This window comes from Lonchura striata, chromosome Z (genome assembly GCF_050655825.1).
Source record: "Lonchura striata isolate lonStrDom1 chromosome Z, ASM5065582v1, whole genome shotgun sequence".
NCBI lineage: Eukaryota > Metazoa > Chordata > Aves > Passeriformes > Estrildidae > Lonchura > Lonchura striata.
The window spans coordinates 61,328,932-61,355,196 of record NC_140740.1 but is presented as its reverse complement, the minus strand read 5'-3'; the positions used below and the strand labels follow the sequence as shown (position 1 = coordinate 61,355,196).

Genomic DNA, 26,265 nt, shown 5'->3' with positions numbered 1-26,265 from the left:
AAGGGAGCCAGCCTTATGCATAACGTTTCAGGCTCCTAGCCTTTACCATGCTATTTTAAAGAGCAGCTGCATAAAAAGGCCAAGTTCATGCACCACAAATCATGGGGAGGAGGGGACACAACCAACCAACCAACCAAGAACAAGAATCTTCAATTAGTCTGGACGCATCATGTCTCTATGTGCCACACACCTTTACACTTTTTAATCTGTTTTTATTCAGGAAGTGAAATTAAAACTTTAAACTATAAATAAAAATGCCAAGGTATTACATGAGATATCCAGAGGTGCTATATTTGTTTTAATTTCTCACAAATAATTATTACGGAACTCAACATACATCAGGGAAACAAGTTTTGCATACAATGAAAAACAAGTTACACAGTTATATTGTCATCCTGCCAATTTGCAATTCCTACCTCATATAAAAAAAAAAAAGCTCAGGAAACAAGTATAATTTATTCAGTAATGATAGAGCAACTCTGCATTAACCAAGCTGTCTAAAACCAGGTGTACTTTACCAGTTTACTCAGTGACATCACAAAGTTTTAAAGTATTTTATTTATAAACTGTCACCAATATATATATGTATTGCAAGGAGGGCCGAACACTTGCAAAAATGTCAAGTTTTACACATTTGCATTAGTATTTTCACTTTCCCCCCATCCCAAACAGCAAAGCAGTCATTGTTTTCACTTGATCTCTTTAATTTGTCAAAAAAAAACCCCACATAACTCCATCTATATATCAAGGAAACTGAAGAGCAAGCTTATCAGCAACTTTTAATTTATAAGGGAAAAATAAAAACAAACCAGATGTATCCATTTTAGTTATGACTTTATGTAGACCTGAAGAAAAATGACCACCAAGAATAGGTTCACTAAATTTATTTAAAAATCCTAAAATGTTTCTTACAAAAATGCAATACATTCTGCACACTGCTCTCAGCAAATGCCAGGGACATGTGGCCTACCATATTCTCCCCATCAAAGTAAGATACAGTGTACATAAAGCAGGGTGTTCACAACAATTACAGAAAAACAGTACAATTTACCACCAACAATGAACAAAAATAGAATTCACTCTCTCTGCCACTTCAAAATTTCAATGTTAGTCTCGTGCGCCCTCCCCCACCCCATGTATTTGAAAGGAACTAAACATTACATCTGGTGTACAGCAAAGATTCCACTACACCTCAAATGCAGAACACCTATGAAGCAGAGGAATGTTGGCTTTTTAAACAGAAGCAGATAAAAAAAAAAAGGGTGCAGGACTCCTTCAGTTCTTCACTAGTCTTAGAAAAACTTTCCAGAATACTGCTTCACACTATAAAAAAGAAAAAATAATCTTGCATTAGAATCCTTCAACATCTGCATACTGCTTCACACTATAAAAGAAAAAGAAAAAAGCATGTATTAGAATGATGGACCATACATCTTGCATCAACATTCATAAAGCATATTAATTTACAAATTACTAACACATTTAAAAATACATATTTTAAAAATGTCAATTGCTAACAATTATATTAGTGTATTTCAGGCACAGTTAAATATTAGTAATCTACAGCCAAACATTCCAGTTGGGACATTAAAACTGCTATAGCAGCCAAAATGTTAATACAGCAATTGCTATCTGTAGCTGTTAATATTTGGCAGAAAAAAGCAAAGTACTGTCAGTAAGGTGTGAAATGCTGCATAACAGCCCCAAATCGATTTCAACTTGTCCTGTAGAGGCATGGTCTGTGCCATATGGCAGACTGTGATTTGTTGTCAATTTAGTTATCTAAAAACAACAAAATCACTAGTCTTCCACACAGAACTAGGCCAACATCCACTGAAATCTTCTATATTTTCTACAGGCTCTATGTAATTTATTACAAGTAGTTTTTTTGCAGCAGTTTTCACCAGAGAAAGGAGAGGACTGCTTGGTTAAGATGTCTTCCAGCAAGATTAGTTTTGAGGGTATCTTCATTTTAATTAGAATGGAGAGCAGAAGAGAATCAAGGCAGAACTACCACTAGAGAAGTTAGGTTCAAATAGTTACTTAAAACCTGCCTTCCTCAAAAACTGATTCACAGAGGAGAGCAGTTTTATAATATACAAGTTAATTTGACAGTAGGGACAACATTAACTTGCCTGTTCTGCAGCAAATACTGTGCATTTTGTATCTGGTCCTGTGTTCCCGTAATAGTTATTATCCGATCTTCTGAGCCTTCTAGTGGTTCATCAATTTTGATCGAAGCTCCTGACTCATGACGTATTTGTTTGATTCTCTGGCCTCCCTTTCCAATAATAGATCCTGCCAACTAGGGAAGAAAGCAACAATATTTATTTCCTGATACGACTGTCCTTCCAAAAGGTTAGAAAATTAGAACAGCATTTGAGTAGTTTCCACAAATTCAGTTTTAAGTGTTGCAATGGGAGCTTATTTATTTATAGCCTAAAAATATCCCCTGCAGTATTAATTGTCTGAACATAGGTGAGATGAAACTGGGAGAACCAGCTCTCACTTGCAAAACATGGGTTACAATGACCGTATCTATTACTGAGTATTAACCACAAGTAGAATTCTTTAATGTGTCTCTAAAGACAAAAACCAAGCAGTCATTGTTGGTGATTAAGAAACACTTGTTTTGTATTAGAAGTACTTTATCAAGTATTTTAAGTATTTCTGATTTACTTAAACAGTCTGAGAAATGTAGAGTTGTGTTTTCACCGTATATCCCCTCATAATGCTTTGTCCCTCCATATCCCCTCTTTGTACCTGTTTGGTTCATCCCAGCTTTCCCATCAGTATGTCCATCAAACCCCAACCCATCCCCCTGTCTCCTCCCAGGTGATGTGTCCGTCACCTGGTGACCCTTCCCCTTTGTCCAGATCCTTCTGGCAGGGTCACCAGGTAACTGGACCCTGGCTGGGACTCCTCCCCACCTCCTCCTCAGTGGTCACTCTGAGGCCTTGTCCCCAGAGAGCTGCTCCCCTGTCCTGCCCCCATTGCCTGCTCAGGTTTCCCCGCCCCCCTATATCTGACTGCTCTGGACTCCCTTCGAGATCAGATGTGGCCTGGGATCCCTCCAGGCCCCCATTAAACTTCGGAATTAATCCAGAGGAGAAGCGCCTCTTTCCTTTGCTTGTGGGACCAGCTCGTCTTTGGACTCACGAGGGAGCTTCTCCAAGCCCCCCGGGATCCAAGGAGAAGTTCCTTTTCTCTGCCTGACTTGCCCCACTGCCCAGCTGGCCGGGGTTCACAGGGGTTCTGTTCCCATGGATTCGAGGGGGAGACACAGCAGAGAAATGGCTGTGACTTTTAAGAGAGAAAGCCTGAATTGAAAGCAAATCAACTTTACTTACATCTTTGGGAATCGTTACTTGTGTTGTTATGATGGGTCCGCCAAGATCACCATATGAACCACGCCCCCCTGCGTAAGAATAATCTGATTTAAGTGTATGCATCAAGCCCTTTAGTAACTACATAATGAACTATGTGCAAAGGTTCTACATGAACACTTACCATAACCAGAACCACCCTCAAACTGTAAGAGAAAGAGAAAAAAACATTAACATGAACAGCAAAGGTTCATTAATACATTTTTTCCTTACATGTTATATTGTTAACTTTGAGCACATTTAATCAAACATCACAACACTCAATCTGATATATATGCAACAGTGTTACACCATAAAGAGCATCCTGAGGCAGACGGAAGAGCAGAAACAAAAGGGGTGGGTGGGAGAGATCTCATTAACCTCTGGCCATTTGGACCAGAGGCCATCTTGTGCAGGACCACCAGTTGGAGGCGATGATTTTTGTCGGTCCCAGACAACTCCAGACATTCTGTGATTCTTATCCTGCCCTATCAAAACCCCTAAGAATAATACATAAAATGGCAAAGCATTCAGCCATGCCAGTTTACCAAGGCAGTCTCATTATCTCAGCTTCTTGTAGACAGCTGTTGATGCTGATCTACTTGTGACTTATGTACTAAGCATCAGAATTAAAAAACCAGAGCCTTATTAACATTAGCTCAAAAAAAGACTACAGTCTCCAGTTCCAGGGCAAGAAGTCTGCCCAGTAAATCATCCTACTAAATCTACATCTTTGATTCTATGTTACAACCCTTTACATCTTTGAATAAACAATCGCAACATTAATTACTTCTGTTACATTTGAACCACCATATATGTGGTATATGTAAATCACTGCAATGAGCACTCCTGGCCCTGTTGTTTTTAAGATTTGTAAACTTGCATTTGACATCAAATTCTCATTTAATCTAATGTGTTTTAAGTTTGCAAAACCATATATTTATACTTTGCTACAGAAGCAGAGAATAAATACACATGGTTCTCTCAAATTCAGCTTCTGGAGGGACTCCTTGGGTCTGTGAGAGGAGGCTGGAGGCTGCCTAAAGCTGAAACTGTCAGCCAAGCTGGTAACATCTCAGTGACAGTATTTAAGAAAAGAGAAAAAAATTCCCAATGTGCACTGCCTTTAAGAGTGAGCAAGGATGAAAAAAGTGCTCCAGGCACTGGAAAGGAGACTTCCCTGCAGCCCATAGAGAGAACCACACTGGAGCAGATCACTACACTATAGCCCATTGAGGAATGATACGCCGAGAACAGGTAAAAACACCCAGAAGTAAACTGCAGAGGCAGATACCTGGGCCCTGTGAGGGGACCAACACCAAATTACTTTGTTCCTGAAGGACTACTATATGAAGGGAACCTACACTGCAACAATTCCCTAAGTATTACAAGTCCACTGGAAACAGATCATTTGAGCAGCTCCCAACTGTATCATTCCATGGAAGGGATCCTACACTGAAGCACAGTGCAGAGAGGAAGGAGCAGTGACAGGTCTGATGAGCTGACTGGGAATCTGCCATTCTTATCACCCCTGCACCATTCATAGCGGAGAAGCAGAAGAGTAAGGAGTGAAGGAGTGAAAGCTGAGTCTCTGAATAAGTGGAAGACAGGTAAAGGTGTTTTTATGTTTCTCACCATGCTACTCAAAGTGGCAAGAAACCTACCCAAGCCAACTCGGTTTTTGCCTATGATGTTAATAAGTAAGTGATCTGCCTGTCTCCATCATGAGCCATAGACTTTTCTGTCTTACTTTCTTCCCTCATTCTACTATGGAAGGGACATGAGAGCAACTGGCAGTCAGTCAAGTTCAGCCACTCACAAGTACCACCAGGCCTGTAGAAGTTACAATATAACAACTTTCCCAAAAACTATTACTTACCATCTTTCTTTTTACATCAAAATGGAAGCTAATCAGATCAAAGTGTTGAGCTTATCCTCTGTCTCTAAGCAACCTGGATTGTCTAATCATGTTATTAAGCAATACATATTATAAGACAACATAATAGAGCTCACATTGGAGTCCAAAATACAAGACAATGAAGGACTCTGCTTAAGGTTTAATTGAAAAGCTGATCACACAGCATACTGCATACACACACATATTGCCATAAGATACCTTTTTGGACTAATTTCTTTTAAAGAAAATACCCTTCCTTTATTGCATCTGCCTCTCCATGCTACAAAACGATAGAATTTGATAGCAGTTGCTGTATATATAAGGTAAGAGCTGACTTTTCACATGTAGTAATCAACAGTATTTGGCAGCATTTTGCCATCTTCAAGACATTGTCAACACCTGATGCACTCTGTAATTTCTACAATGGAGTGACTACATTGGTGTACAAGAGAAAGGCTACAGGTACCATGTACCTGGACTTCTGTAAAGGCTTTGACATAGTCCCCATAATCTTCCCTCCAAATTGGAGAAGGATGGATTCCACGGGTATACTGTTTATTGAATAGGGATAATTACATCCAGGGGGCAGTGTCAATGGCTCAGAGCAGACATTAAGTGGTGTCCCTCCGGAATCAGCCTCCACTGGGACCAGGGCTACTCAATGTCTTCATCAACGACACAGATTAGGTACGCTTGCAGCAAGTATGCAAAATGAGTGGCAGATCTGAAGGACTGGATGCTATCCAGAGGAACCTGGACAACCTCAAAAAGATGAAGAGCAAGTGCTGCACCTGAATTGGTGCAACCCCCAGTACCAACACAGGCTAGGCGATGAACAGATGGAGAGCAGCCATGCCCAGAAGAACCTGGAGGTGCTGGTGGGTGAGAGGTTGGACATGACCCAGCCATGAGCACTTGCAGCCCAGAGTGGCAACCGTGTCCTGTTCTACATCGAAAGGTCTAGCCTTGGGATCCCAACATGAGTACTGCATCTAGCTCTGGAGGCCCCAACATTAAGGATATGGACCTACTGGATTAAGTCCAGAGGAGGACCACCAAGATTATAGAAGGATGCAGTACCCCTCCTGTAACAAAGCCCGAGAGCTGGGATTGTTCACCTTGGAGAGAAGAAGGCTCCAGGGTGACGTTATTGCTGCCTTCTAGCTCCAGAAGGCAGCCTACAAGAAGGCTGGAGAGGAATTTTCACACAGGCGTGTAGAGGAAGGACAAGGAGCAACAACTTTAAATTGAAAGCAGGTTGGTTTAGGTTAGGTATTGGAAAGAAATTCTTCACTGTGAGGGCGGTGAGGCACTGGAACAAGCTGCCCAGAAAAGCTGCGGATGCCCAATTACTGAAAGTGTTCAAAGGTGGGTTCAATGGAACCCTGAGCGTCCCAGTCTAGTTCAAGGTTCTCTACCCATGGCAGGTTGGAACATGGCAGATGACCTTTAAGGTTGCTTCCAACCAAAATCATTCTGTAATTCTCTGATAACATCCCACAACCTATCTGATCAAATGATACATTTTCAAAGAGATTGATAAGTAAACATAGTTTATTCACAAATAAAATGAGAAGCTACTTCAAATATTTGCTGCTTGAAATAAAATTCCACATTATGGAAGTAAACCAAAATATAAATCATAAATTGATGCATCTACAGTGCATCAGTTATAGAGAAAGTTACTATTTAGCAAAATGAAAATACTGTAAAAAGGAGGCAAAAGAGGTACAGAAAAGCTCCACTGTTTTGACCAGGCTGTTGCATAATTCCACATTTCTATGAACATTACCTGCCTTCAAAGGACACACCATTAAGTCTGCCCCTAAATTCAGAGTCAGAAGAATGGCTTTATAAATTTTAATAGAAGTAAGCTGCCATGGACTACACTCAAGATCCCTTAAATTTGCTTTATCAGTTAACTCATTCATTAAAACACTTTTCAGAAAATAGGCTGAAAACACTTACCAACTCTGGTGGTTGCATGTCATCACAGGCATCCACATGACATTGCATCATCTTCCAGGCGCAACATAAGAGGAAGGAAGGAAATCCAGGTCATACATACTTTTAGAGAATGTTGCAACCAAACAAAATGCATAGTGGCACAAAGAAACCCTTATACTATTAACAAAGACTTGAAATTATGTGATTTAGACTACTTTCAAGACTCACTGGCTTTTAATTTTACTTTGGGGCAACTCTATATGAGCAACTCCTGTTTTCCTTCTCTTTCTATGGTATTAGCAGATGTTTCCACTAAGAAACTCAGAAACTAATGACAAGGCAAAACTTAAGCCTTATGTTTTATTTTAGAAAACCTTTTTACATTATTACATGTAGAAATACTTTATCAATCTTTTATTTCTGCATCTACTAGAAAAAGGTATAGTAAGATTGGAACAAGTAACTGCAAGTGATTATGCCAAATGCAGGTTAAGCAGGAAGGACACTGCTTCTTATGTTCCACTATCCACACACACCTCATCTAGCCAGTAAGTAGACTAACAATCTACTGCTGCCTAACTTTATTAGAAAATTAATTATATTTCTAAAACATATGATATATGGCATTTCTTTCTTTCAGAATTTTACAGTTTCAGCAAGCAATGTCTATTTGTGCAAAATGAGTTTCTGAAACAGGGTGTCTTAGCATACATAACATTTTACATTCAAACTAATTTGTGCTAATCACTACTCAGAACTGGAACAGAAACCAGATTGACAGACAGGCTGGATAAGGCAAAGAGCTTAACTTTTAGATCTAATAAAAAACCCTGCATGCAGTCCTAATGTCAAATTCTTCTGTAGTAATTTTTTTGTAGTAAACTTTTCTGGTTTTTAAGAGTGACCTAGGAAAGTTAAATTTTGTTACTTCCTTCCAGCATCTGCATAAATAAATAGGAAAGCTGCCATACATTCTTCCTTAATAATATTTTACATGTCCCTGAGAATGAGGGTGTTATAAAATACAGAAAACTCAGGATTTTTCAGATCACCATAGCCCTTATTGTACACAAGATTTGATCTGGAGTAGTTACACACTGTAGTAGCTGTACTTCTATATGCTGATAAACAAGTACTTTTGAGAAAAAGCTTCAGAACAGACTTTAAGTCAAACAAGCATTTAAACAGCAGTACGTATTTATACTACAACTTTAAGCCAGGCTAACAGAAAAGTATCAACATAAGTGATTAACTCTGTATGGCCAAGAGGAATTTAGCCATCATTTAAAATCAAAAATGGGTTTTTCTCAACTCAGCATTTACAAGGCTGTCAATACTGTCCTATCTCTGAATACAGGAAAAACCACAGAATACCATCCAGTCTTAAAGACTGTCAACTCTTCAATCTTTCTGCCTTTAGTGAAAAGGAGAAGTGGCAAAAAAACCTGGTTTCGTACATTAAATTCTTCCCGTATTTCTGAGATGTTCATGAAGTGCTGACTTTTATTACATCTATGTAGGATAGAATCCATGTGAAAAGAGCGTTTCTACTCTCATTTGTAATTGCTTTTTCCATCACAAACCACAGTAATATTGGTTTTGTTTAAACTTTTAGCTACACAACAGTTTCTATTTGTGTTTGTAACACAGGAGGACTTTACCTTTAGGCATAAAACTTGAAGCTGTGATGTCACACTCAGTGTGAAAATTTCCTTTCTGCTTACACAATTTAGGATACTAGGATCATGATTAACTGAAACAGGAATTTGGTTTTAAAAACTGTATTTGTTGGGAAGTAGTCCTTACTTTAACCAGCTTGAATACTTGGTCACAAAGGCGCCAAAATTTTGAGCAGCTTCACTATGCAAAAGAAATGAAATTGCCTTTTTTTCCACAACGGAAACCAAACCAGTAAAAATTAAGCCACTTGTGTGTAGACACCCATGTCAATAAAGTGACGGTCAACCTGACCTTAGGCTAAGCCTAAATTAAAGTGGATTTTCTATTCTAGCTGAACTGGAATAAAAATAGAACTAAAATAGAACACGCTTCTGCCCAAGAGTCAAGCTAAGTAAGACTGTGCTCAACCAATAACCAAAGAAGGGCAGGCTGCTCAGTTTATGTACTCTAGCACAGGCTTTATAAGCTGCAAACATAAGAACACAAAACCTAAGCTCTGAAAACATGCAAGTACAGATAAGGAATCTTTGAGGTGTACTTCCCCATTCTCCCAGTTTTTTAGCATGTAGAGTAGCATGGGAAATAGTTGGAGTTTTTTTGTGACTGTAAATATTTGTAACTGCAAATCTTTCCTTTTATTATTTCTAATAACCATATGACATTATTGCAATTTGTAGTTCCAGTAACTCTTATTCCCAAGAGTTACTGGAAGAGTTCATGTGAAGCCAATTTAGGTAGCCCATTTCATAGCTCTTTTTCATTTCTATCTTTTACATTCATTTAGAGTAAAAAAAAATAACACGCCATCTGTCATCTTAAAGAAAGTGCCAAACAAAGCCAGAGGAGAAAAGAATATTGCTACTATAGAGATCTACCTCTGTTTTGATGTAAGACCAGCTGGAAACTAAGCTGCTTACTCACACATCCCTACCCAACCCCCGGTAGGACTGGGACAAGAATTCAAAGTAAAACATACAACCTGAGATACGAACAGTTTAGTAACTGAGAAGAAGTTAAAAAAAACCAAAAAAAAAAACCCAAAAAAAAAAACAACAACAAAAAAAAACCAACAAGGAAAACTAACAAAAAATGAAACAACTACCACCACCATGCCCTAAAACAATAAAAAACCAAGAATAAAATTGAGGATATATGATACAACTGCACACCACTTTGCTGACCACTGCCAGGCCCCATCCTCAAATCTCTATGGACCCCCTGTGTGGATAACTGCCCCAGTTTATATACTGGGTATGATGTTTTATGGTGTGAAAGATCTCTTTGTCCAGTTTGGGTCACTCGTACTAATACTTCCCAACTTCTTTAGTGTACCTTCTCATTGTCAGGGCATGAGACACTGAGCAAGCGCCTGACTTGGTATAAATACTACATGGGAAAAACAAAAACATCAGTATGTTATCAACATTGTTCTCATACTGAATTCAAAACACAGCACTGGACCGCTACTGAGAAGAAAGTAACTATCCCAGCTGCATCAAGGACAATCTCCTGGATTTCCCGAGGAAAGAGAGACCATCTGTATTCTTTGTTTTAAGCTTTCACATACTATGAGATTTCTTTCTCCCCCCAGAAATAATTGATGTAGGATTCAACTAAGCAGTGGTTCTATCTCCAAAATACTTGGAATTAAGAGTGGATTTTCTGCAGAGAAACTAGTAAATATAGAAGAATTTATTCAAAAGAGCCATCACCTTCCATCAACTAGAGTTCTTCTCAGATGCTGTTCCATAATCTGTATTATTGTATCAATGCTCATGTTTGCCAACCTTTAGCATTAAGAATGCTTGTGTAACACACCAGAGAACATTGTTCTGACATGCTTTTTCTAACTGAAAAATCTCCCAATTGCTATTTTTGTCATGCTGATTAAAAAAATCTGAAAGACGGCAAGTGTAAGAAAACCTACAGAGATGAGCACAATCAAAATCACTGAGTATTTTTGATGACAGGGAGAAAGAAAACTGAAGAGTACCATTTATACCTCAAATATTCATTCACAGGAGAACCACTTGTATGGACAACACAGTTTGGTTTCACGATCAGAAGCACGTATGGTGTGAACCATCCCACATAAACGTGCATGTGGTTCAGCAACAGGACGTCAACATGCTAACTGTGCTTAGGGACACAACAGAGCAAATTTTAAACTCATACCATGCCATCATAACGGTCTCCTGGTCTGCCCCTTCGGTCATAGGACATCAGATCTCTAGACAAAAAAGGCAGAAGCATTATGTGTGTTATAAGCTAGCTTGTTTATTCTCATCTGGTTTCCCCATTCAGGATTCACATGTAATTTGGTATTAAACTACTCTCCCCAAGTACTGAATAACCGAAGTTCCAAGAAGTACTGACTATAGTCCTGGCAATTTACTACATCACAGCAGGTAATTAAATTTCACTAAATTTCAAAATACTCTTGGTCTAAAATACAGGATCAATCCCACATAATCACTACCAACATGGAGGCATGGGAAAATTAATGAAAATATGAATGTGACTCAGATATGCAACATGAGTTTTTGTGTAATGCAATTATCAAACAACTCACCCGCCACGAGGAGGTGGTGGAGGAGGAAGAGGAAGATTACGAGCTCTGCTGCCACCTCTAACACCTCGACCTGGTGGAGGTGGTGGTGGTCCTCTGCGAGGGCTCATATCATCATAATCTCTTCTTGAGGGAGGCATAGGTCGTCCACCGCGACCAGGGGGCATTCGATCAAAACCTCCTCTCCCACGCATTGGAAAGCCCACTGGCCGTCCCCTTCTATCATCAAACATCATCGTGAAGCCACCATAGTCATACGTTTCATCATAGAAATTGGGATCATAAGGCTGGGCCCGTCCTTTAATTGGAGACTAATACAAACAAACAAAACAATTCCTCAAATCAGATAGTTCTATTACAGCTGGTATATTTAATTAAACTAACACATTTATGCATTTGGAACATGTTCTTGATTTCACAATGCTTCATTTCACACCAAGAAAGGAGAAGTTGATGTGCTTCCTGTGAAGTTATCTATGACAGTAAAACTACTTAGATGTGGCAGAGACATTTTGTTTTCCCTCCCCTTTGAATTTTTTGTTCTGGTGACATGCAACATATAAATGGCCTGCTACTACCAAAAAACTGCTTTCCTCTATACTAAAGAATAGAAACAATACAAACAGTTCCAAGGTTCATTTTGCTGTTGGGAGAGTAGGAGGTACTAAATTTAAACTGGAAACTGAAAGACACCATTTTTTTCATCCAATTAATGTCTAAAACATTCATAAATGCCAACGAAAGTATAAAATAAATTTAATAAGCATTACCTCAGAGATAAGATCCAAGATAATCTTGATGCACTCAACAACTCTATCAGGTTTTCCACCAATAAGCACCACTCTGTCAGTTGAATGAGGACAACACTCTTGAAAGAGCTTAATGGTGGTCTGAGTGTTCTGCAGAAAAAAAATCCAAGATTATCAAATATATTTTTTGAAACTTTATAAAACTATTACAATATTTTTTAATAGATTCAAAAGACAATTAAGTTCCCACACACTTAAATCTGTGTGCTTGCTTTTGAGTTATTTATCACACAAAATTTGAAGATAACATATTTTTAAGATCTTGCTGCTCTAAATTTTGTACAAAGATGAAAAAAAATCAGTTTTCTCCTATTTCAATTACGACGCAGCTACAATGCATTATTTAATTAAATATTAGAAAAAGAGACCACATAACCATTGTGAGCTTACAGGCGGTATTAGCTTTCAAATTAAATGTGCTTTGGATGCTAAGACAGCTATGTTGCTAGGATTATGTCTAGCTATCTTGCCTTTCTTAATCCATACAAATAAGTATTGGCTTATACCTGAACTGACCTGAAACTGCCTGACACAATACCAGGAAACTCCACCATGTGTTTTCAGTTCATAGAGACCATTAAGTTTTTACAACCTTACTCTTTCACTTAAAAAAAAGAAAGGTCTTGCAGGAGTTAGAATTAAAAAATACAAAATCAAACATGAAGTCCTTTCACAGTACATCTACTCTGGAGAAGCTTTCATTCTCGCTGTTTTGTGTGTCCAACCACACAAATAATTCTACACTATGCAGCAGTTTGCTCTAAAAGGAGAAATTAATACAATTTAAATAAAATGAAGTAAAAATCTTTTCTTTAAAAACACTATTCTATCAAAAACATGTTTAACCAAGTCCTGGCTCTGCCACTGACATTACTTCTGAGGGTCTGCAATATAGTTCAAACTCCCAGCTCTGTCCCACAACATCAAAAGCATGTATGCAACATGTTGAGAAGGAATTACCACACAGCAGATACTTAAGATATGCCTCTTAGGAACAGAAAATATTGTTTACTGAACAAAATGCAATCTCAGAAGAATAGAAAGCAAGTACCTCTCTGAGTTCTTTAATTTTAGCACCCTTGACACCAATGATGCCTCCTGCCAAACTCTGGTGAATAAGAAGTCGAAGTTCGCAGTCGAAGTCACTGCCCTTGTAGTGTTGATACTGTAAAAAATTAGATGCATATAGGGAGAAGCAATAAAGATTAATCACAAAAATTCAATATATTTGGGGTTTTAAGCTTTTTCTTTAAACAGAGTAAGGCAATTTAATTTATTGCTCAATTGTAGTCACATACTTCTTTCAATACAACCACAACAATTTTAACACCTCACCTCAACTTGAAGTATCAGTTTTCCCTATTTTTTACATCATTTATTAAATTACACTGCAGTGCTTGCTACATAGATTTAAGACTGTATCAAACAGTGCAACACTTATTTTTTGGAAAACAAGGAAGGCTGTTCAAAATGTTAGTTTAATAAACAATGACAGACTCTGTCCTCTACCCTAAAAATGCCAACATGTAGTGGGACAGCCATAATCCTTCTTTAAAAGGCTTTTGGCATTTTCCACTTTTCTAATTTTCTGTGTTTAAAAGCAGCAACGTTCTTGAGTATTCAAGAAGCATCTCATTCAAAAGCTAATCTTTTCTTTCTACACAGAAGAAAATTTCAAGATAAATACCTCTTCTAAAGTAGGGATAATCTTCTTCAAGATTTCTCCAATTGTCTCTATATCTGCACTTATACTCAGGATGCTGTTGGAAGCCATGACGACAGACAATATGGAGAAGGTAGAAAAGAAAAAGCAGAAGTAAATTCTTTTTATCATCACACACAAAATTTTCACAAGATTTACTACAAAGAAGAGTTTACAAGTATTCCCCATTTAAAGTAAACCTGTTTGCTCAATTTACAACACATGCATCTTTGTTTATGCCCAGTATATATGCATGAGAAATTTAAGATTAGGTAGGTCTTGCAGAGAGAGAAAGACAGAAAGGGCTTTTGGAAGGGCTCAAATTAAGTGGGCAAGAAACTGACGCAGAACTGAAAAGTAGAAGTGACTACTCATGTTCCCCGCCACCACTAATTAGGACACCCTCGCTATTACATTCGCAGAACTGGCACACCTTCTCATAGTAAAAGTGAGGATATGCAAGTGGTGAACGTTGTATCTGGAATAAGGTTATGGAACTCAGATTACTAATGGGCCCTCCAAGAAAACAAATACAAATGCAAGACAAAAAAAAAGACGAAACAAATGAGAAGTGAAGGAAAGCGAACCGGAATTAGCACTTCATCAGAAATAATTATGAACAGGCAATGTTGAGGGGAGCAAGGTGGGCCACAAAGACAGAGCGAGAGACTATTTTGAACCAATCTGATTTACAATGCAGCAAATATGCAACACTTGAAGCTGTGCTCCTTCCATTGAAATAAAATTAGTGGATTGTTTGGGTGGGCAACTCACGTAAAAGTTCAGTGACAAAAAGACTTAATGGGGAAAATAAGACAGAAAACTTGAAAAAAAACAATACACCGTCTATAAGGGGATACTATTTAATTATATCAAAGGCAGGTAATAAAATACATTTCTCTCTTTCTATTCAGGCAGTGAGGCATAAACTGTTGGGACATACCGCTCGGGGCCACTGCTGTCTGGGACTGAAACACTGGCATTGTACTGCATTGGTCATTGGCGTTCGTGGATGTTGGCATTGGGCATGGGTATTCAATCGGAAGTTGTCAAGTATGGTACCCGTTTGGCAACGAGCACATTTTTGGGCATAGCCAACCAGGGTTTTCACATGGGCGTTCAGGGGCGGATGGGCCAACGTCATGGTGGGCAACGCAGGGGCAAGTCGATCCAGTACATGGGCAACGGAGATATATGGCCAAAAAAACAAGGAGAGGGAAAAGGGGGAAAAGCAATAAATTTTAATTTAATACAAACTATACTCATTACTCTCAATTAATGAAACAAGCTTAAGTTGTTCTGAAGACTAACACAATAACGGATCGCTACACCGACTGTGGCCTAACAGTATGGACTTTAAAAATGAGTCACTTGATCTGACTAAACTACTACTTATTTTTAATAAATGATGTTTCAGTAGCAGGCTGGCTCATGAGGGTAGACGCAGAAACTGTCAAGACTGATAGTACTAGAACCTTGGGCAAATTGGGAAAAGTTTGTGTTCCAGACAAATCTAAATTATCTGGATATAGGTGACATACTGATCTACTCAAAAAAACAACAAAAAAAAACCAAACCAAAAAAAAAAAAAAGCCAAAAAAAAATACCCCCAATTTAAAAAACCCTAAAGAAAGAGCAACAACTAGCTGCCAAAGTTAGTGAACATATGTATGATTCCTGACCATTTCAACTAAAATCTCAACTCTAGTTGTGGTAGTTTATGAACTTAGTTGGAACTGATTTGTAATTATATACTGCCAAATCTTGGGCTGAACAGAGTCTTGATTGGAAAAACTGTTGAAATTGTAGCTGATGTTAAGTACAGGAGTGTAAACAAATGGAATTTAAGAAGTGTTGCCAAGTTTTATAAATACACAACATTAATGCTGAGCATGTGTCTAATCACCAAGTCAACCCCCTGTAAAATGGGAACAGGCATTAAGTCATGACCATTTAAAAATACTTCCAAGTAATAGAATACAATGTTCCTTTAATGTTTTATACTCATATTTAAAGCAAGAAACCTTAATATTAATGGTTTTGTGCTTCATGTGCAAACTGTTAAGGAACAGATGGATGATTGCATTTTGCATTTTTGAAGGAAGTTAAAATAATTCCTCTATCACTGGGTTAGGCCAGCCACCTACGAGGGTTTCAGCAGTACTATAACTGATGCACACATATGGGGAATGGTACTATTAAGGGATTTAAGTTTTGTCAATATTTTTAATTAGGATGGTAACTCACTTCAAGTGTGTAATTTAGCAGAATCCTATTAAAAAGTCAAGAGATTTAATATAAACCTCTCCTCCCATGCATCAAGCTGGGTTTTAATTGATATAGAAATTGAAGAACTGTTATCTACTCTGACAGTCAATACGAATGTTTTTTAAGTTGGATGTCTGTAGAGTTGAATTGCTCCCACTTCTAGAAATGCACACAATCAAGTTTTCGATGTAGTGCTCTGAAAGAAGCAGTGTTAAATTAGTTCAAACTCATATATACTCACGTCTGTACGAAGTGCTTTAATATTTTTGCCACCTTTTCCAATCACTGCTCCAGCATTCTGGAAAATAGTTTTCAGAAATTACATTATGACCACTCAGCACAGACTAAGTTTCTGAACTCAAGACTAAAAACAGCAGATCTATTTTTGCTGGCCCAGGAGGTAAAGGAAGGCACCACTCTGGCACAAAAAAAATTTGCCAAAAGCTCTTTCAATCACGGAACACAGCACACAGAGAAAGATAACTCAGCTGTGCCACTAATATTTCCATTCCAAAGATAAGTTTTAGGCAATTCTGCCTATGTTGAACTTCTCATAGACTAGATCTATTAAAAAAACCAAACTAAATTAGTGTCATGTAAGCCAATTACTTCCTCAAGTATCTGATCTGTTTTTTCTTTTCCTCATGGAATATGTCTGCACATTCCACTTTTAAGCTCCAAACATTTGATAATTTCAAGTGCTAATACTGTTTTGCACATAGGTAAAGTAACTAATTTCTCAAAGCAATATAAAGTGAAAAAGGCTGAAATGAACGTTAACAGCCACCCACTTCATTAAAGCCACCAACATTAACAGGAATAAACTGACAAATAGTAAAAAACAGTAATTGGAAAACCACATTTTTACCAGATGCTTTCAAGGATTCTACAAGAAGTATTGCTTTTATTACACATATACATTATGCAAAACATTTAATGGTATTCATATAACTTAGCTATTGGTCAGGAATTCCACACAGAGTTCAGGCTACATTCTTTCTCACCAACACAAAAGACTGAGATACTTCAGAAAGTATAAATCATCTAAAAGCAACTGGAAACACCAGAGGAAATTTACACACAGCAACTTTAACTATTTACACTTGTCAGCAAAATCACTGCAATCCCTTGAAGGACTACTCCCACACTTCTTCCTGTTGATATAGTTGAACAAGTTTAGAAGATCTATTTGGGAGAACTACTAAAATCCTAAGTTCCCACCTTACATATTTCAATTAAAATCAATTATTTATAATCCTCTAAAAACTTTCTTTTCCAAAGACTCATATACAGCTCAAAATAGCTACCTTCCACTCAAATGTAAAAATATCTTAGAATCTTTACTGCTTTACTTGTTAGAAAGTATATCTTTTTAATAAACTCTATATTGATCCTTAGGGACTTACCCTTTTAAGAGAGGACAGTTCCATTGCAATACACCTACAACTACAACATTCCTATATACTGAAAATTAATCTAACAAGTTATCTTCAAAAAAAAAGCACATTATCTCTCTACACTTATCTCAACATACATTTTGTCACCACCATCTTGAACAATGCTACACACAAAACCAGTAAAAAAGCATACTTTGCTCTGAAGCAAGATGCGCAGTTCAACCATCTCATCAGTGTTCCGAGATCTTTTGAAGGCCTGCTCTTCCTCCATATCTTCTGCAGGACGTTTGCCTGTAGAGAGGTCCATAGGGAGGAAACACAAATATTTATTTAACTTTCTAAGTCATAATGAAGTAGAAGACATGCCAAATTTATGCTCTGTACTATTAATACATTATTTCATATTGCCACAAAACTAATCACAGATGTCTGTTCTGAACATCCACAGCACAGAAACCAGTCTTCACATCAACTGCTTTCTTACTGATTAACAATTGAATTGAAAATGCATTTAAAAATCTATGAAGTGTGGCTTAAATGAGAATGTTGCACACAGTCAGTAAGAAATTAATGACATTTTAGACACATCTCAAGGAATGCAGCATCACTTGGTATTTATTTATAATTTCAATTGGGGAAAACCTTTCAGGCATTAAAGCTCAAATGTAGTTTGTCCAACACTGAAATACTGGTGAAATAATAGTAAAGTAGCACTTCAGATGCTCTGGGAAAAACTGGCACAAATCAACAATAATGCCCAAACCTCCTTGGTAATTCCCAGGGTATTTTCTATTAAGCTCTTCAGCAATATTTCATATATTCATACTCCTGCTTGTAACAATTACAATGAACAAAATGCAATTTACAGATATGTCCTATATATTCATACATATTCACATTTTCCATGCAGCTATGAAATATTTTACAGTGTTTAGAAATAACCTTCAGTTCTCATGTCTAAAAAATACCAACACAAAGATTATGTATTTATGCTTCACAAGCATATGTAATGACATTTTAATTAAAATAGAAGACATTTAATGCAGAACACAAAATTAGTGCTGATGCAAACATATGGTAAAGTTAAATCATTATAAAATTCTTTGAAATACTAAAATTTTTAAGAAATAGTCCTTTAAAAAATTTACCATTTGTCTCCGTGTTGGTAAAGGTCTCCTCCTGTTGTTCAGTCTCCATTGCCTTTTTTTATGTAGGCAAGCAAAACCTGTTGAAAAATAAAGATGGTACATTTTTTTGTCAGGCAACAAACTGTACCTCATACTAAAATGAAAAAAATAACAGAACTGCTAGAACTTACCGCTGTTATATATCCTTGCTGACAGAAACTCAAGTATTCTGGGTGGGATCAAAATCCAACAGCCTATTGCTTCAAGAGCCTATGAAAACAGCATGTGTCAGTTGTGAGTCTTCCCCCGTTATGTGTCTGATTCTGCTACAGTCAGAAACCAAAGGGTTGACCTAAACTATTACTAAAAAGTTTTTCCTTATAAAAGAAAAAGCATATCCAAGCCAAACACACTACTAAGACAATATAAAGGCCATATCTGTAGACTTACATAAACTCTTACTTACACTGTCTGAACTACACTTTTTGGGCACATACAAGTTTTAAATAGCCACAAAATCTCAACATTATGTGCTTCTGTTTCACTTTCTAAACGGCACTAGATCAAAATCTGGTCCTGCTATTCACACTTAATAAAAAGTCCCAGTAATCATCAGTATTTGTTCTATTAATTCTCTACTAGTACACATTGGCGCATGTGTTCCTCTCAACTAAAATTAATGAATAATATAAAAATTACAAATTCCAACTACACTATAATAATGTCTTTTTAAAAAATCACCTTCTGCAGTTCCATACAACCACATGCACACACCCCCAAACCTCCAAAAGCACTGTACTTCAGTACAATTTTCTGAAATAGACTGTGACCTGCTTTTATCTACTAAGTCACATTAGCAAGAACTGTAAATAAAATCCCCACAATTCTCCAACTTACTATCATTAAAAATATGATTTACAAATCTAGCCAAACAATCACGTATTTCCCGTTGCATCCCATTAACTTCCACTGTTTCAACAAACAGCAGGCACTCCTTCTTGTATCCATAATCGGGGGAGGGGGAATGGGGGTGGGGAAGAAACTGATTCTGACTTATTAAACATACCCTCAGACAGTTATGTAATTACTGCCCTGCTTGTAGGGGCTAAAAGTAGGCTCTGTCTTCCCAACACATGCCGGTACTTCCAGGTACTTGAAGCGGGCTAAAAAGCATGCACAAGTTTAGTAATAGGGGGATCACAGGCAGACACTGCCAAAATTGCGCTGTTACGTGAACCGGCAGTAAGGAAGACACGGACAAACTGTGACAGCCCTTTCAGGTTAATCTATTTCCAACTAGCTCATGAATTTTAAGGCAGCAGGGGGAAAACTGTTATTAGTTACAGTTACAATTCATGGCTTAGGCTCTCCTAGTCAAAATTCCCACACGTCATGTCTCCTCAGTAATCTCGCTCAACTAGGCAAATGGAGGACTGACTTAATTAATGAAGTCGGGTTCCTCATGAACACTGAAGGGCTAAAGAGGACAAGAGAGGTGGAACCAGCGACCACAGACCTAAGAGCTGAGACAGATCAGAGCGCCTCCAAGGAGCAGCGGCACTTCTCGCCTGCCGCTCTCTTCCCCCCCACTTCCCCGCGTCTCCAGCCGCCCGCCGAGCGCGGCGGGGACAAGGACGAGCACAGCGGCGCCCCCGCGGCGCAGAAGAAATGGCGCCCTCCGAAATGGCGCCCGCCGGCCCGCGGCGAGGCGGAGCCAGCAGCGGAAGGGCCGCCGCCACCACCACGCGGCCGCCGGGAGAGTTACCCGGCCCGGCCTGGGCGGACACAAAGGAGGTGCCCGGCGGCTCGAAGCCCGAGGCAGCGGGCAGAGCAGGGTGAGCCCTAGCGCCACGGGCACTCCGCCCGCCCCCTAGAGCGGCGCGGCCGCGATGCGGAGCCTCCGCCCCCCGCTCGGCCTCTGCGGTGCTTCCGTGCAGGCCGCGGCCCAGAGCGCCCTCCGTAATCCTCAGCAGCGGCTCCCCCGGGGCACCCCCAGCCGCCCTTGCAGCGCGCCCGCTGGCGCTGCGGAACCTGCGCTCTCCTCGCGGGGCACCAGGGCCACAGGCCACCTGAGGGCCCTCAGCAATAGCCGAGGCGGCGACACACCAGTGTCCTCCACATAGCGCTTTCCCCGTTCTACCGCCAACCCCACGGAAGCGCTGGAGCCACGGCAGCCCTCAGGGGTTAAGGCCCCACTACAGGAGACACAGGCCGTCTCACACTGCTGTGTCACGCCGCGTCGCCGTGCGGATTACATCGGCGGCTCCATGGGCCCAGGGAAGGCCTTAGCCGGCCTGTGCCCTTCTCCCGTCCCCCTCCCCTGCTCGCCGGCCCCGGCCGCACGGTGCCGCGGGCTGCGCGTACCTGCGCCCGCCGCCAGCCCCGCCGCGAACGGGAGAAAAAGGGGAGCAGCCCCAGACTCCGACGCGCACATCCACCAGCGCCACCCGCGAGTGGCCCCGCCGCCCCCCCCCCGCGCGGCCTCGCCGCCACCTCGTTGGGTGAGGCCGCTGCCCGTCAGCATAGGAGGCGGCGCCGCGACCCGCACCGCCCTCCGTGAGGGAAAGGACGAGACGGGCCCGGGGAAAGGGTGGCGCCACTAATCCGTGCCACGGCCGGCCGGCCTGCCTTTCCTACCTGGGCTGCGGGAGCCGCGCTGGGAACGGCGCGGGCAGCGCGGATGGGGCCCAGGAAAGCGGGAGCGGCTGCGGCCGGCAGGCGAGAAAATGGCGGCTGCCAAAACCCCGCCTTGTGCGTGCAGCCCAGCGCCGGCTGTGGCGAGCCTCTCGCGATGACTCGGTGCGCGCCTGCCATTGGCTGGCGGGAGCTCGCGGCGGTTTTGCGGAGCGCGGGCTCGGCGCTGGCCGGGCCCTGAGGCCGGCGGGGCCGCGGCCCCAGCGCTGCTGCCGCGGTGAGTCGGGCTCTCGGCCCCTCCGCGGGGTGCGGAGTGCCGCCTGTCCTCAGTCGGGTCTCCCCGCTTCTGCTTCCCTCCCTCCTCTCCCTCACTCCTTTCAACTCCTCTCTTGAAAGCTGGCGCTTTACTTGGGTTAACTAGGCGGTATCTTTCGAGTGGTGCATCTTTTTCGGGAGAGCTTGGAGGCAGGGTGTTCTTTTGCTCGCTCTAAAGGCTATAATGGCAAAAATACCCCAATAAACACAGCAGAACCCACACCTGGTGCTCTTAAATATTCTTACTACAGGTTTTGTTTTCGGTGTGTTCTCTAGAAATATTGAGTTACTCAGTCGTCCTTTCTAAGCGTGCACTATCAAAGCACAGTTAGGCAACCTAATATTTTTTCAATTTTGTAGTAGTGACATGGTTGCAGGAGTTGAATGCACCATTAACAGGGGTACTAGCGATACCAGATTTGAAGGTGTTGCTGACTTCCTCGATGGCGAAGAGCCTTGCAGAGGGATCTGAAATCGATTGGAGCAATGGCTAATTCTCAGAGCCATGAAATGAAGCAAAAACAAACCCACATTCTGCCCCTGGGATGCAGTGAAGCTGGGCACAAGTATAAGCTGGGAGAGGAGTGTGTGTAGAGCAGCCCTGCAAAAGGGGATCTGGGGGTGCTGGTCAGCAGTGTGTGCCCTTGAAAGGAAATTGTTGTAAGGTGGGCGTCAGTCTCTGGAACAGATTTCAAGGTCTGTTCAAAGGAAGTTCAGGTTGGACATCAGGAATTTTTCACAGAAAGGGTATTTAAGCAATGAACAGGTTGCCCAGGGAGATAATGGAGTCACCACCTCTGGAATTGTTCAAGAAGTGATTGGACATGGCACTTGGTGCTGTGATCTAGTTGGATGGTGGTGTTCAGTCAGAGATTGGACTCAATGATCTTGGAAATCTTTTCCTACCTGAATGATTCCAATTCTAAGAGCATGATCAAACAAATACTGGAACAGGCTTCTTGTAGAGGTGGCTGATGGCCTAAACATGTTACTTTTTAAGATGTGTCCAGACAATAACCTTACTAACATGGTTTTACTTCTGGTCAGCCCTGAATTGATGAGATGGTTGGACTAAATGATCATTCAGAGTCCCTTCCAACTGAAATACTTCTATTCTACTCTGTTTTTGCAGAAGAACTTCCTAAACTAACAAAAAGTTACTGTTTATTAGCCACTGATGTCCTTGAAATGATAGCTGCCAAGACTTGGTGCTATTGCAGCCAAGCCCTGCACTGGGTCTCTAAATAAGAGTGTTTCAAGCCAGCTTTCTGTTGTCAGGTACAAAGCTTTCAATCACAGACTCCTCCGATATAAGTGTTGGTAGACCTCAGCTTGGTTCTGTAGATCCTCTTCTGTTTGTAACAGTGCTGGTGAAGTGGGAGAATAACATCTTAGGTCAATTTCTAAAGTAAACTGTGTGTTAACAGAAAGAAAACCATAAAAAAGAGAAAATATATTTTAAAACCTACTGCTCTTATGGTTTGGATTTTTTTTTTTTGTCCATTCACTTTCATCTATAAGGAAAGGGTTTCAGTTATATGTTTCTAATTTAATCAACAGAATAAAAGTGTCATTGCTTGTATAAGTCTCCATACTTTTCTTATTTTTTGCATGTAACTTTTATGCTGATAATTGCACATACCTTTTATGCTTTTATTGAAACATTAAATGTTGGAAATGCCTGTGAATTTAATTGTCTGTAGAAGTGTTTTTAATTTAAATTTTTTATACAACATAAGCATGAAACTTGTAATAATTTCAATTTTTGTCAAAAGATTAAATATGTCTTTTTGAAATCCATTCTAGGGCATTCAGTCTCTTAACATAAACGAAAATGTCTCCATCTAGCATTGTAGCAAGAGTGGAAACCTGGCTTTCATCCACATGGCACGTTAAAGTTCCTTTAACATGGCTGGAAGCATGTATTAATTGGATCCAGGAAGAAAATAACGGTAGTAATTTAAGTCAAGCTCAGATTAACAAGCAGGTATTCGAGCAATGGCTTCTTACCGATCTGAGAGATTTGGAATATCCTATTTTGCCTAATTGCGTCTTAGATACTCCCAGGGGAGAGTTATCAGGCTGCTTCTCTATACAGATTGATTCACTGGTGGATGTTAGCCAGCCAGCGTATTCTCAGTTGCAGAAGCTAAGAGGGAAAAGCACTGTAAATGAAGAAGTAACAGCCAGTACTCAGACATTTCAGAAGCCCTGGGAAGCAAAGCCTACTCGAATGCTGATGCTACAATTAACCGATGGCATACATCAAATTCAGGGCATGGAGTATCAACCAGTGCCTGTTCTCTGCAGTAATCTCCCTCCTGGAACAAAAATCACTGTGCAGGGCAATATTGCATATCGTCTTGGAGTTCTTCTGCTTAAACCAGAAAATGTGAAACTGTTGGGGGGTGAAGTTGATGCTCTTCTTGAGGATTATTGTCAGGAGAGAGTTCTTGCTAGGTTAATTGGAGAAGATGAAAACCCTAATTCTCTTGGACGAGCTGGACATGAACAGATTTTTTCAAGGCCTGTGGATGAGTTAGAACAAATTCTTGGTCCTTCAGATGAAGAGCTTTTAGCCAGCCTTGATGAAAATAATGAATTTACTTTAAACAACAGAACATCTTTCGAAAGTGGATACTGTAGTAGAAGCAACAATTTTAATACAACCTCAGGTTCACTGGCTGCACACAATGGAAATGTTTTGCTACAAAAATCTGGAAGTCCTTTGCCTCACTCAGATGAACAAGTTTCACCTCCCATAGGATATGCTGATGGCTTTTTAAATGACTTTCCTTTAGAAGATGACTTTCTTCTGGAGGAAGAGATGCAAAGAGAGATGGAAGAAGTGCCACCAGTGGAGATGAACAGAAACATTACTGGCAGACTTCCACATACATCTAGAAGCTCCTGCAATTCATCTTTAAATGGCACTGGTGAAGAAGACGATGAGAATGAAAGAGATAAGCCTAGGGAAGCGATCAGCGAGGAAAAGAACATGAGAAGAACAATATCTGATGAAGACAGAAATAGCATGAGTAACTTTTTGCTGCACAAGGGCTTACGTCAGACCTGCAGTTCATCAGCTTCCTCTTTGGAAAATCCTCCTGAGGAGGGGCAGAATTATACAGACCTAGATGCGAGCAGATGTAAACACCAACACATTACTAACAGCAGGGTATTAAATGATGATCTTGTATTTTCCTTAAAAATGGATCCAGAAGGAGATCAGCAGAAATGTGATTTACAGATCTTTCCTTGCAAGGCAGTAGAGGCACATTTAGATTTAGATTCTCCACCTTTCACATATATTTCCCTTCTCCTTGCAAAAAAGCCAGAAACTGTTACAATTCTGAAAGTTAAATGTTTTATTGTAACTCTCACTGGAAACCTCACAAAAAGCAATGGGTCCTGGGGTATAAAGGCAAAAATTTCTGATGGCTCTGCTTATCTTGAAGTAGATTTTGCTGATGATATTCTTACAAGTTTCATTGGCTTTTCAGTGCCTGAAATAAATAAGCTGAAAAAGGATCCAGCTTTACGTCTAAAACTTAAGGATGGTTTAGAGAAATGTCAAAAACAGCTGATAGATCTCTGTTGTTTGATGACTATTGAGTTTAATCCATTTCAGTCTAAAGCTACTGTATTAATTCTCCAAGATGCTGATGCTAGGCATCTAGAGCAATTGAAAAAACGTTTGAATAAATAATATGCGCAAACTTGCAGACTATGTATTAGGAAATGTTTAAGTCAGATTTCCCATGAAGAACTCTTGAGAGTTAAACTTCAAGTTAAGTGGTGTGTCTTTTATCAGGAATTATAATGTAAAAGTGAGACAAGGAGAGGATTTTTTGGAACACAACTGGACAGATTGTTTCTTATGGTGACAGTATTGGAATAAGATTTCAAATATTTGTGTCTTAACTTTTTCATTCTGCAAAATCCTGTGTAATCCAGGTAATCCTGAGTAGCAGAATTTGTCAGGAAATGTATAACAATGAACAAACCATCTTGTTATTTTACTTTTCAAGTACTTACCAGATTTTTAAAAGAAAGGTGCAGGAGACTCAGTTTTTATCTTGGAGAAAATCAGTTGGATAAATTTAAATCAAATACAGTCCCTTCTGCCTATGCTAATCTGAAGACTCAAATCTGTATTCACTGTGCACGACCCTAAAGCATAGAGAAATTAAAAATTGTCTTCTAAATATTTAGGTGTGAGGAAAAAAATCCAATCCTATACAAAAAGGACATTTTAAACCCCTCTATTTTTACAAATAATTTAAAAGAAAGCCAAGTGTTTTAAAGTGTTTATTGGCAGAAAATTATAACGTATGGGGATTCTATTTTGTCACATTAATATTAATCATTGCTAGTAGTTTCAAAATTAGAGACAAATTTATTATTAACTTTTATGGTTACTTGACTAACCTTTTTACAGAGTAGTCAAATATTTGTGCTGCACACATGTTGTATAGTATACTTAATGCTGGTCTTAATTTTCCTTGTTTTTTTTTAAATTTCTGCTTCTAAAATAATAAAGTTTTCATTGAAA

General features: G+C 39.8%; 2 protein-coding genes across 19 annotated transcripts; one reads left to right on the top strand and one right to left on the bottom strand.

The window, feature by feature from the left end:
- Nucleotides 1-191: 191 nt before the first annotated feature.
- Nucleotides 192-21,520, bottom strand: HNRNPK (heterogeneous nuclear ribonucleoprotein K). Of its 17 annotated transcripts, none has more exons than XM_085567459.1 (16): nucleotides 21,399-21,520; nucleotides 18,953-19,031; nucleotides 18,783-18,859; nucleotides 17,828-17,925; nucleotides 16,479-16,535; nucleotides 14,913-14,956; nucleotides 13,955-14,027; nucleotides 13,319-13,450; nucleotides 12,229-12,357; nucleotides 11,462-11,769; nucleotides 11,065-11,119; nucleotides 7,231-7,281; nucleotides 3,511-3,532; nucleotides 3,351-3,433; nucleotides 2,136-2,305; nucleotides 192-1,384 (listed from the first exon to the last, which is right to left on the bottom strand). In XM_085567459.1, exons 3-16 carry the CDS (start codon nucleotides 18,829-18,831, stop codon nucleotides 1,351-1,353), a joined length of 1,305 nt encoding a protein of 434 aa, XP_085423585.1. In that variant the 5' UTR covers nucleotides 18,832-18,859; nucleotides 18,953-19,031; nucleotides 21,399-21,520; the 3' UTR covers nucleotides 192-1,350. The 17 variants fall into 17 exon arrangements, with proteins under 17 accessions (XP_085423585.1, XP_085423588.1, XP_085423591.1 ...); XM_085567462.1 differs by having other exon boundaries at nucleotides 13,319-13,432; XM_085567465.1 differs by having other exon boundaries at nucleotides 192-1,323; nucleotides 13,319-13,432.
- On the top strand, nucleotides 20,516-26,265 carry RMI1 (RecQ mediated genome instability 1). 2 transcript variants are annotated; one of them, XM_021534437.4, is made up of 2 exons: nucleotides 20,516-20,596; nucleotides 23,517-26,265. In XM_021534437.4, the coding sequence occupies exon 2, from the start codon at nucleotides 23,545-23,547 to the stop codon at nucleotides 25,417-25,419; it is 1,875 nt and encodes a 624-aa protein (XP_021390112.3). In that variant the 5' UTR covers nucleotides 20,516-20,596; nucleotides 23,517-23,544; the 3' UTR covers nucleotides 25,420-26,265. The 2 variants fall into 2 exon arrangements, with proteins under 2 accessions (XP_021390112.3, XP_021390110.3); XM_021534435.4 differs by lacking the exon at nucleotides 20,516-20,596 and adding an exon at nucleotides 21,603-21,672.